At 36.6% G+C, this 16,217-nt stretch overlaps 1 protein-coding gene and 1 pseudogene across 1 annotated transcript; one reads left to right on the top strand and one right to left on the bottom strand.

The window, feature by feature from the left end:
* The window catches only part of LOC127878096 (L-sorbose 1-dehydrogenase-like), a 42,000-nt pseudogene that overhangs the window by 9,362 nt on the left and 16,421 nt on the right, over positions 1–16,217 (bottom strand).
* Positions 1,969–15,489, top strand: LOC127878098 (poly [ADP-ribose] polymerase tankyrase-1-like). Its single transcript, XM_052424519.1, has 9 exons — positions 1,969–2,314; positions 4,246–4,520; positions 4,991–5,088; positions 11,052–11,175; positions 11,808–12,008; positions 12,436–12,554; positions 13,223–13,340; positions 13,560–13,669; positions 14,410–15,489. The coding sequence occupies exons 6-9, from the start codon at positions 12,483–12,485 to the stop codon at positions 14,620–14,622; spliced, it is 513 nt and encodes a 170-aa protein (XP_052280479.1). The 5' UTR covers positions 1,969–2,314; positions 4,246–4,520; positions 4,991–5,088; positions 11,052–11,175; positions 11,808–12,008; positions 12,436–12,482; the 3' UTR covers positions 14,623–15,489.

Genomic DNA, 16,217 nt, shown 5'->3' on the forward strand with positions numbered 1-16,217 from the left:
CCTCTCGGATAGTAATTTCGCTGTTTAACGATTAATATCCTTTATAACTTTTAACAACTTTTGTGATGGGCATTTCTTTTAAAGTTAAAATTATGAAGCATGATAGACCGTAAATGTTAACCATGCTACAATAATGAATGGCTGTGCAAACAAACCAAATTCTACAGTAGTCCTTATTTTGTTATATAAAAAGAGCACACAGTTAAATATCTTAATTTGAACAAATCGCTTCATCGGTACTGCAAAGTCCTCTTAAAGTTATGAAGTTAGAGAAAAGGAAGCGTACAATGATTGAAATCTCAAGGTGGTGAAGTGATGTCTGACACAGTTTATCGTCGCTGTTCATATAATTATTTGCATAACAATGTTTAATTTTACAAGTCATCATACGTTTCCCTTGAACGCTTTCAGGGCGTGTTTTTGTGGCTCAACTGACAGCATCCAGTCCCGATGGGTGCGCTGAAGGGCCCCATACATCAAAGGGACAGCCACCATCTTGTCGCCGTAGTCGTCGCCGCCGGCCTCCAGCAATAAGATGCTACTTCCGGCGTCCTCCGAGAGGCGGGCAGCCACCACCGCCCCAGCGGACCCCGCGCCAACTATACAAGGCGGAGAGATTGTAATCACGATTATAAACAGGATATTTCATTTAGTATCGACTTACATGTCTACTTGTTGGGCTCATTGGGTCATTGTCGACCTGAAATGACATGAAGTCACCCGGGGGTGACTTGAAGCCGATTCATGTCACCCTGGGGTGACTTCAAGCCGACCGGGTGACTAGCATCGGCTTGAAGTCACCCCAGGGTGACAAGAATCGGCTTCTAGTCACCCCCGGGTGACTTCAAGCCATTTCAGGTCGACAATGACCCAATGCTCATTGGGTCATTGTCGACCTGAAATGGCTTGAAGTCACCTCGGGTGACTAGAAGCCGATTCTTGTCACCATAGGGTGACTTCAAGCCGATTCATGTAACCCTGGGGTGACTTCAAGCCGACCGGGTGACTAGAATCGGCTTGAAGTCACCCCAGGGTGACATGAATCGGCTTCTAGTCACCCCAGGGTGACTTCGAGCCATTTTAGGTCGACAATGACCCAATGAGCACTCGTTGGATTGCTGGTAAGCCCCGTGCTATAATAATCATCTCTAAACGGAACGTTTAAAGGATAATTTATAATAAACAAAACTACAAAAAACAGCACTTTTCTTCATTATTTAACAAAGATTACGGTGTCTGGTTTTAATAATTGTTATTAAATCGATGATGTTATGAGGAACATGTATATATGTTTAAGTTACCGAATACATATTATGTTCTGATTACACAAAAATCCCCAATTTGTCGATTATTTTTCGTTATAAATATTGCCTGTTATGATATTCTACAGAAATACACACGCATTAACCTTGTGCATTAGAGATAATATTTTTCGTAGTTCCTGAAAAAAACACTTCTATATGTAACATATTTGCCATTTTTACTACAGCACTTACCCACAATATAATCATATTCAGGTAGAAGTATGTTGGTCACTTTCGTCCCCTTCCGACCCAACAAACTTGACATCGTTTTCTCCTGGAAAGCAATCTTATCATTTTAAACATAATCATAGACATCTTAATCGCACACGGGAACTTTCCAGACATCACAGATAATTTACTTGAACTTTTTTCTCATTAAGCCCTTTGTAATTTACATTGATTGAATGTTAATTTACGTTCCTTATGATGACTTAGACTCGCAAGTGTATCACATGTGATATCTTTATAATATATCCGGATAATATGATCACGTAATAAAAAACTTAAACATGTCGTGGCTCAAACGCGCTTCCATACTTGGTCTTTCGATCGAAAATATTAAGAGAAATGTCCTAAGATACACATATTGAAGTAATACTAAAATTGCACTGTTAGAATTATGCAATAATGATAATTGTCGTTACAGTTACCTTTCCGGTAATCCTATAGACTTAACAAGATATGTCAAATTTAAATTATAAACATTCAGTATTCTTTACTACAGATACGTCGTCCTATTTTTTAACCCTGACATCTAATCTTATCAGGTCACTACTGAAGATGTACAGGCTTAACAATTTTACAAACGCACATATTCATGAATGTTGTTTACTTGAATTATATAATTGAAATTCTTAATTTGCACAGCTTTATTTGCACGTTTGCAAAGTTCATCTTTAAGTGTTTGAACATAAATTTTGTATATTAGAGTGTAGCCAATATAAGCATAGGCTACACATCAGTAGTTAAACACTATCAAGAGGAAGCTCTGTGCCAGTGGCACTGCCACGGTAAGTGTCCAGTCTTATAGGTTCAAAAAAAACACTAGTTAAACAGTTTTTAGCTCGGTGTAGTCGTCTTGTTTAAGTTAATTAATGCGGCCTGCTTATTTTTATAGTAATTCAGTGTGAAAAGAGGTTAAGCTAGCATTTTTTTGAGAATGGTCGGTAATGTTATATAATAAGAACATTTTGCAAATACATGTTAAATATTACATGCCTTTTACCATGTAATTCAGTTATTGGTTATGCATAATAATATGTGTTTTTTTCATGCTATACTAGACAGTTAATATGTATACTTTGTTAATACTGAGGCTAATTTGTTTAATACGTTTATAGTGATGCATTCAACACAGGTGTATGTTTGAGTAGGTTACACTACACCCAGTCGATATTGAGTGAATGATAATTATTAATAAAGAAGCTGATATGTTTCACTATTATACATGATTTCTGAAGCAATCCGCTACGAAAGTCTGGTATTATTTACTGATTGTCATCTTTCTATGCATTTCAGATCCATATTGCGAAGTGAAATATTTCCGAAAGTTTTTAGTCGTGAATTATTTGCATTCACTTCTTTCTTGACATATATTTGTTGAAGAAATACGTTCTAGCTTATAAAAAGTAGCTGATAAGCAAGCTTTAAATCTTATAAATAACTGAAAGAAATGCGATGAATAGCATTTTTTTCGCTTTGTTCAATTTAATTGTGTTCTGAGAGAACTGATTATAATCAAAGCGCTGGCGGCATTACTGTTGTTCGCTACTTGTAAACAGAGGGAACTGTAGTAGCGCACTTTGGTGTAAACCTAAAGTCGGTTTTCAAAAAAAAATGTTGTTACGATTTTTGGTCAACACCTCTGTGCGTTGAAGTGGTAGATACATTTATATAGTGTGAAAAGAAACACACTTAGGTTGTGCCTAGATTATCCTCATGTCAACAGTTCCAACAGCGCTATCGTCATCCTTACGTCATCCTTACCATCAGCATAATTGATAATTGTCGTTGCCTTAAATCGACGTCGTTATATTTATCATCATCATCATCGTCACTTCATCCTCACCATCATCATCATCGTCATCATCATCCCCATCGTCATCCTCATCATCCTCCTCCTCCTCCTCCTCATCATCCTCATCGTCATCACCATCATCAGAATCATCAGAATCATCACCACCATCATCACCATCGTCGTCATCATCATCATCACAATCATCATCAAAATCAACATCATCATCAGGATCATTATCGTCATCATCACCATCGTCGTTGTCGTCGTCGTCATCATCATCATCATCATCATCATCACCATCACCATCATCACAATCATCATCATAATCAACATCATCAGCATCAGGATTATTATCGTCATCATCACTATCACCATCATCCATCATCATCATCATCATCATTATCACCACCACCACAACCACCATCATCATCATTACAACCACCACCACCGTAATCATCATCATTATCATCATCATCATCATCACCATCATCATTAGCAGCAGCAGCAAAGCACCATCATAATCATCATCATCATTGTTAGCATCAGCATAATCAGCAGCATTTATTTCATCACAGGATTATCAATTTCGCAATCATCAATAATAATCGTTTCGCTTTGATCATGGAAGTATGAGGAATACACATGTCAAATAACTGAAGTATTGCTTATGACGAAAAGTCTTGACGACGAAGACGATGGGATAACAGCGGGGATAGTGGTATTGTTAATGAGGATTATGATGATAAATGGCGGTGTTTTTGTTGTTGTTCATGTTGCTTATAATGAGGGCGATACTCTGCGGCTGATCACGATGACCGTAACAGTATTCAGTAGGTGTATAATGTACATGTGAATCGTGAGTGATTCTTTAATTGTTATTTATTTGTTGAAAGGTTATAGTAAACTTTTTATATTTGTACACAGATTTGGTTGATTAAACACAGCGCGCTGTTAGCAGCGATGTGAGGTAATGTCAGCCAGACAGCCTACCGCTGCCGCCAGTGGGGATGATGCATCGGAGCTGCTTAGCGGGGAACTTACGGTGGATCCGGAACCGGCGGTGGACCTCGACGACATGTTCACGGAAGCAGCAATCCCTGACGGTGAACCAAGCCTGTTTGCCGCCATTCGGTACAACAACCTGAGCATGATTGGCGAGACTCTGCGCTCTGGTTTTGACATAGATACAAAATTCACAGGTGAGTGTTTGACCATATTTCGTCTTCGCAGTGGGACGGGTATCCGTCTACCATTCGAAGCTATATACATGTATCCAAATACTAGACCTTTAGCTTGTCTTTAAGCTTGTATGCAGTAAAAGCTATTTCAGTACAATTTTACGCATTCAGGCATCGTTACAAAGCTTTTTTTAATAAACGCTTTATCCCATTGTTTTAAAAAAGCGTCACAACATAGCAAATACGTGGAAAAAAATAAACTCGCCTGCATCACAAACATTTCGACCTTGAATTTCGGTACATAAATCATCTAAATACGTGCAACTGAGAGAAATTCGCATTTTCGTGAGACTCATTACTTTAGGATACAAGTGCATATACAATATAGCATACTAAATTGATATCTTGCTTCAACATACAGCATTTACGTATGACGTTCGTAGCAACACAACCAATATAATTCATAATGTTTTCCCATCACATACTCACAGAGGGTGAGTACCAGCTCCAGGCTATCACGCTAGCACACCGACTTCGTATGACGCACTACGCAGCCTTGCATCTAGCCGTCCTTCACGCAAAACACAAGGTATCTTAGTGTAAAATTATTCATTTCCGAATTAAAGCGTCGACCGCAAACGCAAACTTGGGACTATCTGAAGCCCGTTTTCTTTGTAGAACCAGTACTTTGTGCAGCAGGATGTTATGAACGCTTCCAGATCCAAAATGCGACCTCCTAATCGCCAGACGCACACCATATCCACGGCGCTACCGTGACCTGTTTAAATAACATTGTATGGCGGCTGCAAGGTGTTTTTTCTTATCTTTTAAATACAGATACTAAATTATTGTGTCAATTTTCCGTGCTTCTCGGGTCTTGATTGCCTTTCATTTCGTAAGATATTGCATATAATTACATATGCTTAAACTTCAACATTGAGATATATTCCAAGAACACGATTTTCTGTGCAAACGCCTTATTGTGTAAAATATTATAATAGAATTTGATAACTTTTCAGTTTATATTTATAATAATTGCCTTTTTGACGATGCTGCTTCAGCAGCTCGTCTAAGTTATCATACCATGAAAAAATTCTTCACAATGGCGAGCTATGTAAAAGACCGAGCCAATCCGATTGAGAAAACTCGGTTTTTCTAATCGGCATATCTCGCTGATTAGCATTGATAACATTCTCCAGCAGAGTTGTCGTTCGTGCCTCAACATCGGTCCGTTTAAAATGCGTATATGACTGATATCCGCGGATATGAACGAAACGTGCGAATATGAACGAATATAGGCAATATTTTTGCGTTTTGTGCAGAGTTTTCTTTATATAAACAAATCACTGTTGATTGAAAAATTCCCAATATGTGATAAATCTGTTAACATTGCCTCAAATAGAGCACCCTAAAAGCGGTGCTCCGACTGGTCTTTCATATTAGCGGATATGTATTTGGAGTTACTGAAATTAAAATGTCAATTAAAAACACTTAGAAATTCATTCGATCGTTACACTACGCATGAACGAATTGTATTTTTGTTCATACAACTATTTTCATGTAAAAAATAAAGGAAAATACATTGAAAAAGCCGTAATCTGTTCATATCCGCAATTTTCAGTCATATCCGCGGATATGAGTCATATACGCAATTTAGTCGTACCCTATACAACAATTGCCGCGCTGGTTCACACTCGTGTCAAAACTTTCTATCTATCTATCTATATATACTGTCTAACTCCCCTTTCGGGTATTATCGACAGCATACATCGGCTTGTTTGGATATTTAGAAACTGTCATTTAGGATATGAGTTATTTATTAACTTAATCTCCGCTAATGTCAACCATGGATTGAATTCGAAGAATATATTCGATGTGAATGCAGGACTTTCTGGATCTTGACAGCTTGACACGGCAAAACTGGTATTTTTAGTTATCAATTTAAGTCACATTTTGCTTTGTACATTGTATTCGAGCATTTTGCGACTTATTGAATGACTATGATACCCGATATCAACATATCACATGGGATTTGCAGATCACCAAGCTGTCCTGAAAACATTGATTGCAAAGTCTTTACGCAAATTACTGATTTGTATTATTTCTTCTTCCTATTTTAGTATTTAATATCATTTTTAAGTCAAATGAACTGTGTCACAGAAAAAGAGACATTGAGGCGATTGTGGCCAGCTTGGATCGAGATCAGTCTGCAGTCGCTTGAAAGCTGTTTGCTTAAAAGCGGTTTTCTGACAATAAAAAATAGTTTAATTGGATACTGAATTAGACTACCCTTTCCCTGTGACCTGGCTCAAATAATAGTATTGTCTATCAAATGATTTTATTTCGAACATTAATCAACTGTTTTTGTCTGGTCACTCGGGATGAATGACTTCAGCACTTTCGTGTCGAGAATTGATTACTGCTTAAGGCGATGCTAGGGGGCGTGAGAGATGTTGCATCTTCCATTATCTCTCATGAACTGACTAAATAATACCGAGTCGGCAATATTTGGCTTAATTTTTGGTTTGGTTGCTCTGACTAGGGATCGACACATTTCAGAATCTTCCTAAAAGCCTAGTGGTAGAGTGTCGTCTTTGATTGCAGGAGGTTGTGCTGCGGGTTTGACCCCCAGAAGCGACATTGAAAACTAGCCAACTGTGTATCTAAAAGGCTGCTTAACCTGATATACTAAGATAATGTGAATTTTCTCTCACATGATGGTCATCAGTTATATTATATACAAACTCACAGCAGTAGTAAACAATGGGACAATAATTAAAGAACGCATGTTTCATTTGTGTTTGACACTTTGAGTTTGGCATGGCCTAGATTGAAATATGTGACTTGACTGTACCAGCACTCTTGTGACAGAGCTGAAGTGTAAATGTACCATTGAAGATCACCTAAATCCAGATTTGCTATTATAGAAGTGTGGAAAGTTTTAAGGTTGTGACAAGTAAGCAAAATGGGTCATTACCGAGAGGCCACAACTGATCTATGACTGTTTTAAAACAAGAAAAGTCAGTGCCCGATTTAGATTTACTTACATAATTCAATAAAAATTAATTTCAGAAGACTTGTAACAGTTTAACGTTAATATTACCATTGTGTCACACCAGGGCCTTGACTTTGAAATCTAGGACATGCATGGTCAGATGATGTCATTAAAGATTATTTATTATACATTTATTATACATTTTTCAAACACATACAAATGTAAACATGTATCTGTTACTAATGTAGACGTTATAAATAGTAAAATGCATCAAGTCAGAAGGCATCTGACTTGTCTGCTGGTGCGTTAGCACACCAGGTGGCTCTGTTGCAATGGTTTGATGGACTGCTTGGATGTGTAGTTACATTATAAACAGTGTAACAAACTGTATTATTTCAAATATGTTTGCATCTAGTATACTTATATTGATAATATTTACAAAATTAATATATATGAATGATAAACTTGACTGAAATCATTTAAATGATACTGAAATTTTGACAGTACTTTATACTGATAATTATTTAATTATGCTGCTTGATACAATCACGTACATCTATATAAAATGAGATCATACTGTAACTTCAGTAATGAATTTCAGTGATTAAATCCAAAATGTAAGTCACTCCCATCTCTCTCCCGCAGTGCGCATACCTAAAGGTCCTGCTGTGTACCAATCCAGATCCATATCCAAAAATATTATTCATAATTATGTATCATGTTGTTTAGAGGGGATGATATTCCCTCTGTTGTATAATTGTATTTTTTAACTTTTTTTAATCAGTGGGTTTAAAGATATATAAACATAGCTCCAGCGTCAGAGCTTCAGGCAATGAATATTTCACCCCCTGATTTTTTTTAGCTCACCTGAGCACAACGTGCTCATGGTGAGCTATTGTGATCGCCTTTTGTCCGCCGTGCGTCGTGCGTCGTCAACATTTACCTTGTTAACACTCTAGAGGCCACATTTATTGTCCAATCTTCATGAAACTTACTCAGAACATGTGTCCCAATAATATCTTCGAAAATGGTTCCGGTTGATTGAAAAACATGGCCGCCAGGGGGCGTGGCAGTTTTATATATAGCAAACCTTGTTAACACTCTAGAAGTCACATTTATTGTCCGAACTTTATGAAACTTTGTCAGAACATGTGTCCCAATAATATCTTGGACGAGTTCGAAAATGGTTCCGGTTGGTTGAAAAACATGGCGCCAGGGGCGTGGCAGTTTTCCTTATATGGCTATAATAAAACCTTGTTAACACTCTAGAAGTCACATTTTTAGTCCAATCCTCATGAAACTTTGTCAGAACATGTGTGCCAATAAAATCTTGGACGAGTTCGAAAATGGTTCCGGTTGGTTGGAAAACATGGCCGCCAGGGGGCGTGGCAGTTTTCCTTATATGGCTATAGTAAAACCTTGTTAACACTCTAGAAGTCACATTTTTAGTCCAATGCTCATAAAACTTGGTCAAAACATGTGTCCCAATAATATCTTGGACGAGTTCGAAAATGGTTCCAGTTGAATTCAAAACATGGCCGCCATGGGGCGGGGCAGTTTTCCTTATATGGCTTTACTGTATGTTAAAACCTTGTTAAGACTCTAGAAGTCACATTTGTGGTCCAATGCTCATGAAACTTGGTCAGAATATTTGAACTAATAATATCTGGGCTAAGTTCAAAAATGGTTGAGATCAGTAAAAAAAACATGGCCGCAAGGGGGCGTGGCATTTTTCCTTAAATGGTTTTTTACTACAAAACCTTGTTAACACTCTAGAAGTCACATTTATTATCCAATCTTTATGAAACTTGATCTGAACATTTGTTCTAATAATAGCTTGAGTGAGTTTTAAAATGGTTATGGTTTGTTGAAAAACATGGCCGCCAGGGGGGGGGATGAGCAGTTGTCCTTATATGGCTTTAGTGAAAACTTGTTGACACTATATTAGCCACATTTATTAGCCAATCTTCATGAAACTTGGTCAGAACATTTGTCCCAATGAAATTTTGCCAGAGATTGAAGCTGGGTCATATGAGCTCAAAAACTAAGTCACAAGGTCAAATATAAAAAAAAACATGTTAAAAGTCATTTTTTTGGTCCAAAATAATCTTCATGAATCAGCTTGCATTTTTTTCAGAATAGTCTAGTTCCTTTGGCTTTCAGGTGAGCGCCTTAGGGCCTGATGGCCCTCTTGTCTAATGGATATTTTAGCTAGTTCCTACATTCAATACAGTCAAATATATGTTAAGTAGTATCTGTACACATTGGTAGATTAAATTTGTACATTAAATATTTTTTTTTGTGTTAAAAAGATATAGTACAAGTGTTCATGCTAGATGAATTAAGAGCCTTAGTCAAGCGGTATTTAAACATTTTTAAATGGTAAAATTTTCTGAAATGTACACATTTTCTCATGAGCACTGGCCAGATATAAAATGTATACCATTTAACCACTTTTATAATGAAGCCCTGACCAGATATCACATGTTTATTCCTTTTCTCTGGCACCCTGGTCATCTCCTGTTGATCACCTAACAAACACCTATCAAAATGGCAAATTATATGCAGAACAGTTCATTTTATTCAATGGTTGAATGAAATACTTCAGAAAAAAAATTGACATCCTTTTCATATGAAAGTTTAACTTTCACAGTCATGGAAAAATAGCCTGCACCGAACACAGATCAAAAATACTTTTCATTTGTGGATCAACCCATATCTATGTGCATAAATATCTCAAGTCATCATGAAATCAGGACAAAAAAAATGAATTTTATGTACTTAATTGATCTGGCTATAGTTATCAGATTATTATAAGCTCAATCAGTATATTTATATCATTATTTATGCTTTGTGTATTGTAAACATATACACAATCATTCAGTTACATGATAGCAATAAATAATAACAAAGTCACCCATACTATAAAGGTCATTGGCAAAGCCTATGGTAACAAATGTGAACACATTGAGTGTAATCGCTGTGGCTTTGAAAAATATCGCTATTGCTTATTTAACATATTTTCTGTACATTTCTTCAATTAACTTACATCAATCTTCTTTTTTCTCGTTCTTCCAATTTTTTTTCGTACCCATTTTTTTACGTTCCCATTTTTTTTTCGTTCCCAATATTTTTTTTCGTACCCAAATTTTGTTCGTACCCAATTTTTTTTTCGTACCCATTTTTTTTTTCGTACTCTAATTTTTTTTCGTAATCAATTTTCTTTTGCATAATTTTTTCGTTCCCAAAATTGTCGTACCATATTTTTTTTTTCGTACCCACATTCACAATTGTGATGATGTAGATCAACTTAAGTTGATGCTTTTATATCCATCCTCTTCAAAAGCGTCGTCACACCAGTACTGTCAGTACTTTGGTTTCTAGATGCAACTGATATTTTAATTATATCGGATACATCAACAAATCTTTTTCTCGAGTCATCACCATACAACTAAGCTATAATATGCAAATGTGTGTTACACATACTGGTAAAAACTTTGGACCGACGTCCTTTGAATATAAATAAGGATATTTACATGACTTTTTTCTAATTCTAGATAATTGACGATCTACTGGCACACGGTGCGGACATCAACATACGGGACGGAAAGCAGCGCACGCCCGTACACTTGGCAGTGGTGGCCAGTCGGTTGTCTGTTATAGAGGCATTGGCCACAAAATGTAACACTGGTTGTACATGACGCTCGCTTATTAAAGCATCGTTGTAAAATACCATGTTAAAAAGAATCCTCGGTAGTGAACACAACATAGTGAAATACAAGTCTAATTTCAGCTGCGGAAATACTTGTGAGAGATGTTAAAATCTCATTTGAGTTCTTTAACGGTCAATAAACAGCTCTAAAGTGTTTGAGTTTCATTTTAACCTTTTAATGTAATACAGACGTGTCAGAACATAGACTTGTTGCTGAATGGTCGAGAAACAGCTATAACTCGAAAACGGTTTAAAGGAGAATTATTCATAGGCAGTAAACACTTTAAATCTTCACCGATAACGAATGCAAAATGTCTATAAGTCATACACAAATCTAAATGCTTATAAAGAAAACACAAGAACATACAAACGTTACAGTTATATAATTGATTACTGATGTATATGTTAGAAAAACATGTGTTGCTTAATGTTAGGTCGTTCGAAATACTCCTGAATTTTGCTCTGCATAAATCGGATGCTAGTCATTTCTCGTCGTACATGTCTCCATCTTATTACTCGTACAATACAATACAAAACCTTGATGTTTAAATGTCTAAATTCGCAAAATGTCAAATACAAATATCCGTCTCTTACAACACAGGAGCAGAAATCAACGCGCGGTCATCAAGCGGAAGGTCGCCTCTCCTGGAGGCAGTGATATCCGATAAACTGGACATAGCACGCGCTCTAGTTGACCTTGGAGCTAACATTGACATTCAGGATACACAGGGCACATCGGTTCTACAGCACACTTGCTTTAAACGACAACCGGATCTTGATTTTATACAGCTTCTGTTATCTAGTGAGGCACATAAGTTGCTGACTGTCGTATAGTAAATGGACAGTGTAATAAAAAATAAGTTTTGAATAACAAATAAATTAATGTACAATACTGTCCGTATGCCTTAAATAAACTCTTAATATTAAGGTATACAATCCAAGACTTTTTCAATTTTTATTTTATCAATATTTATACGTTGCCTGCATTTTGCGTAAGCAACATAAGAAAATCTGGGAAATATGTCGACGTGCATTAAACTAAAGAAATACTTTGAGGGGTATGACCCTTTCCTCACAAATGGCACACGTTTAATTCACATAAAAAACGAAAGACATATTCATATTTAAAAAATCGAATGTTGTCTGGCAGAAATGCCGTTAGTAATGTTTTAGTACAAACAATTGTTTTAAAATTGCGGTTATGTTCAATTCGTTTTCTGACCTTGCAGAAAAATGTGACGTCAACATCCGGGGATTTTCGGGTTGCACTCCCTTGATGTTCGTGTCAGAATTTCAGAGACTTGACGTTGCAAAACTGCTTATAGCCCATGGAGCGAACATTAATCAGGTAAAGTACTTATTTCTGTTGAGTTATATCCTTCATTATTAGAAATCAGCGTATTGTTAAGTATTGTAGAGCTAATAATTTTCATAGTTTAATAATAGCCACCGTCAAATGCCTCATTTCAGATCACTGTAAGATGACAATTGCATTGGATTGTGCTTATTGTCATTCATTATATAGGAGTAGACTAAGCCTTTTTTTTTACGCCATATTGATTAAAAAAAATTCGTTACGACTTTTATTCAGTACTCATATTCTTACCTGTTTGTTTTTAACAAAAACTACGTTTAATTGTGATTTACGTCACTCTCATTTCGAACTTAGGCGCTTGTAAATAAAATCTTCATAGAAATGGTAACTCTTGGATTGCTTAGCACTCACAATTAAAATAAGTGCGCTGAGCGCTTTGATTTTATATGGTTACAATACCCAGCAATATGTTGTTTTCAATTTCAGACATAACTATTGATTCACATCTATGTAAATGTTACGCTGGTGATAAATGATAAATCAATTATGTTGCGATATTTAATTGCAATTGATGACAATAATTATCTTTTAAGCACAGCCATATCGGATGTACATGTATATTGGCACTTGATTGGACCTTTCTGTATGCAGTCAATATTTAATTCTTGTATATAACTATCGACAATAATGCACCATTGCAGAAAGACGCTAACGGCATGACGCCAGTTCATTTTTGTACGTACCACAAACATCGCCGTTCCGATTACTTGTTGTACCTTATCCAACACGGCGCTGACCTGATCATCCGCGATAAGAAAGGTTTTTCAACGATATTGTCTAATATTTATTACAAAAATGCATAATATTCTTTATTACGCATCCTTTTTAAAGTGATTTGTTCAAAGATTTTCGTATTTATGTAAAATCCAATGGAAAGTAATTAAAAATTAGCAATACTGTTTAGAACACTGCAAACTTATTGCACTATAAAACACTTAAATCCTTCAAAGTTTACTCTCTCAGTGCTGACCCTTTCAGATCGCAGCTTGCTTGACATGGCGATGACCAACTCCTCCCTGCAGACGATACTCACCCTGCTGTTCTGTGACGTGTCCAGAGAGGCCTCTGTCGTCATGGATAACACATATGTATGTGAAACGACCACGAACAGTTATACAAAATCTCATTCTGCCTTTTTCCCACCATTTTGGAAATTGTGTCTGGGCCATTTGGATAGGAAAAAAATGCGTTGTTTTGGCTAAACTTGAGATTTTATTTTATGCCAAAACATACCTAAACATATATAATACGTGTTTTCAATATTATAATTATTTGGGTGCAAAAAATTAACCAATTTTTGTGGAAGTTTATACTATTTTACATTTGACTTCGTGAATGGGGCCGAATAAAGTCCCTACATTTGAGTAAAAAGTAAAACAAACAAACAATGTTATTGGTTGAGAAACCGTAATAGTTAATATCAGCCGACTTGTTTTCAGTTTGCCAGCCAATAGCGTTTTATACTTACATGCTGCTGTATTAGGGATATTTTCCAGTCACAATTTTACACACACGTTATCGTTATGAATGCTATTCACCATTGACGTCTTACCAGTTGTTGAAACAAGTTCAAAGCTCAACTCATCGTGATTTTACATGTATAAGGATACTTTCTAAAAATAATATTGTTTTATTTTAGGCTTCACATAATGTTTTATTGTGGTCGGTTGCCTTAAAAAACTAACAGGTTCGACTTGATGTAATTTTAAGGAATTGATATAGTACAACCTCGATATTTTATCGATATCTTTAATTTGCCATAAATACCTCTAGATATGTTCCTTACTTAAAAGCATGCACTGAAATTCATGAACGTTTCTTGTTGCAGATGCAGTCTGTGCTCGAGCGGCTACCGGAGTATCGGGACAGGTTGGTAAAGGAGCTGTACACTCCGCGGACATTACAGCGCCTGTGCCGGGAGAAGATCCGGACATGCTTGAGCCGTGAGGGACCCGCCAGAGTATTGGACCTTAATCTACCGCGCACGTTGCAGGACTTTATTCTGTGTAGGGATATACGACCGGAAGACGTGGCCGTCTGAGAAGACGCGTTCGCTCCTTTGTTAACGCGTCATCTTGTAATAGTACGGGTTAAATCAAAGTTACGCTTGATAATTGCGAATACTAGTATATACGCGTCAGCTGGAGCCGTTCCAACACTCGTACGTTAGCTACGATTAGTCACAAATCATTAAACCATTACATTGGGTCGTATGAAAGCAAACATGTCCCGTTGTGAGAGTCCCACTACTTACTTACTTGGCTTACTAGATGTTACTCGCGAGAGCTTAGTGGAACGGCCTCCGTTGTAATGTCGTTGCGCAACCACGGTGTGTCCCGTAAAGTTTGGCTAGTTGGTTTGATGGAAACAATGATTTATACTTCAGTTATATAGTGCACTGATACAGCATTGCGACAATTTCCCCAAATGCTTTAGGATTGTGTACCCATTTACCAAGATAACTGTGTGGATATCAAATGGTCCCATATGATTGACGGACTGTTTGCTTTATTTTGAGTGCGGAGTCGTCACTACATCCATGTGCCTTTGTTACATCCATTTTAACCAGTTACGGCATTAACAGAAGGAAATAATGCAGTGGTCATGAAAGATGTTATCACGTTGAGAATAGTACACATTTGTATTATATGTAAACAGTGTTCGTCTTCCCGATCCTTCATGTATATCTATTTTCATTAAATCAATTTAGATGTATAATTCCGTGTTCAAAGGCACTTGTAAATTCACCTTTTTTCTGCCAATACAAACTTTTATTTATCAATATTACAGAAATATGATATTGACTTTTATATTTGAAACTAATTTTTCCTATAATATGTTTTAATGAAAGAATTACAAGTTTTGGGCAACACGAAATAATGAATACCGCGTACAGAAATATGTGACAAATCGACATCAAGAGGTCTTTATTCGTTTCCACCAGGCCAATATGATCATATTGGCCCGGGCTGATGTTTCATATATAAAAAGGACCCGACTTCAAACGTAACACACAAGTCGTATAACAAAAACTTCGATAACACCTGAAACTGAAGCCAAGGATCTCTATTAATGACACGATTTAACATTATAACGTAATCATCATACAAAATAATAAACGACACGCTAACCTCACTAACCCCAATGGCAACTTGAATCAAATAATTATTACAATTAAATTACGATTTGCTCTTCCAATGTCTGTTTTTCCATCCATCAATCGTTATTTCGTTTAATAAACACTTTTTTGGAAACGTCTGTATGTCGAATGCTTAACATCACGAACAAAAACGAGATATACACAATCCACTGACTGGACAGAGCGATATATTTTTTTCCTATTGAGATTTCCAAATATGCATTATACCTCTCAGTCCAGAATGTTGCGTGTTGTATTCGTTTGATGCTTTTTTAAAAAGATAATTTTATTATGAAAAACTAACAAACACTGACGTCTGCAGTGCGTTCAGTTACAGCGAACGTTCGCCAATGATCGTTCGTTTCCGATTCGGTCTTATTGAACGATAAGTTCGGCGCGAACGTTTCAATATGGCGGCTCCCAGAAAATCGATTGCGATTTTGATGGCGGAAATCGCTAATAACACAGAAAGTACTTAACTAACAGATATTTCAAAA

This window comes from Dreissena polymorpha, chromosome 4, assembly GCF_020536995.1.
Source record: "Dreissena polymorpha isolate Duluth1 chromosome 4, UMN_Dpol_1.0, whole genome shotgun sequence".
Classification (NCBI taxonomy): domain Eukaryota; kingdom Metazoa; phylum Mollusca; class Bivalvia; order Myida; family Dreissenidae; genus Dreissena; species Dreissena polymorpha.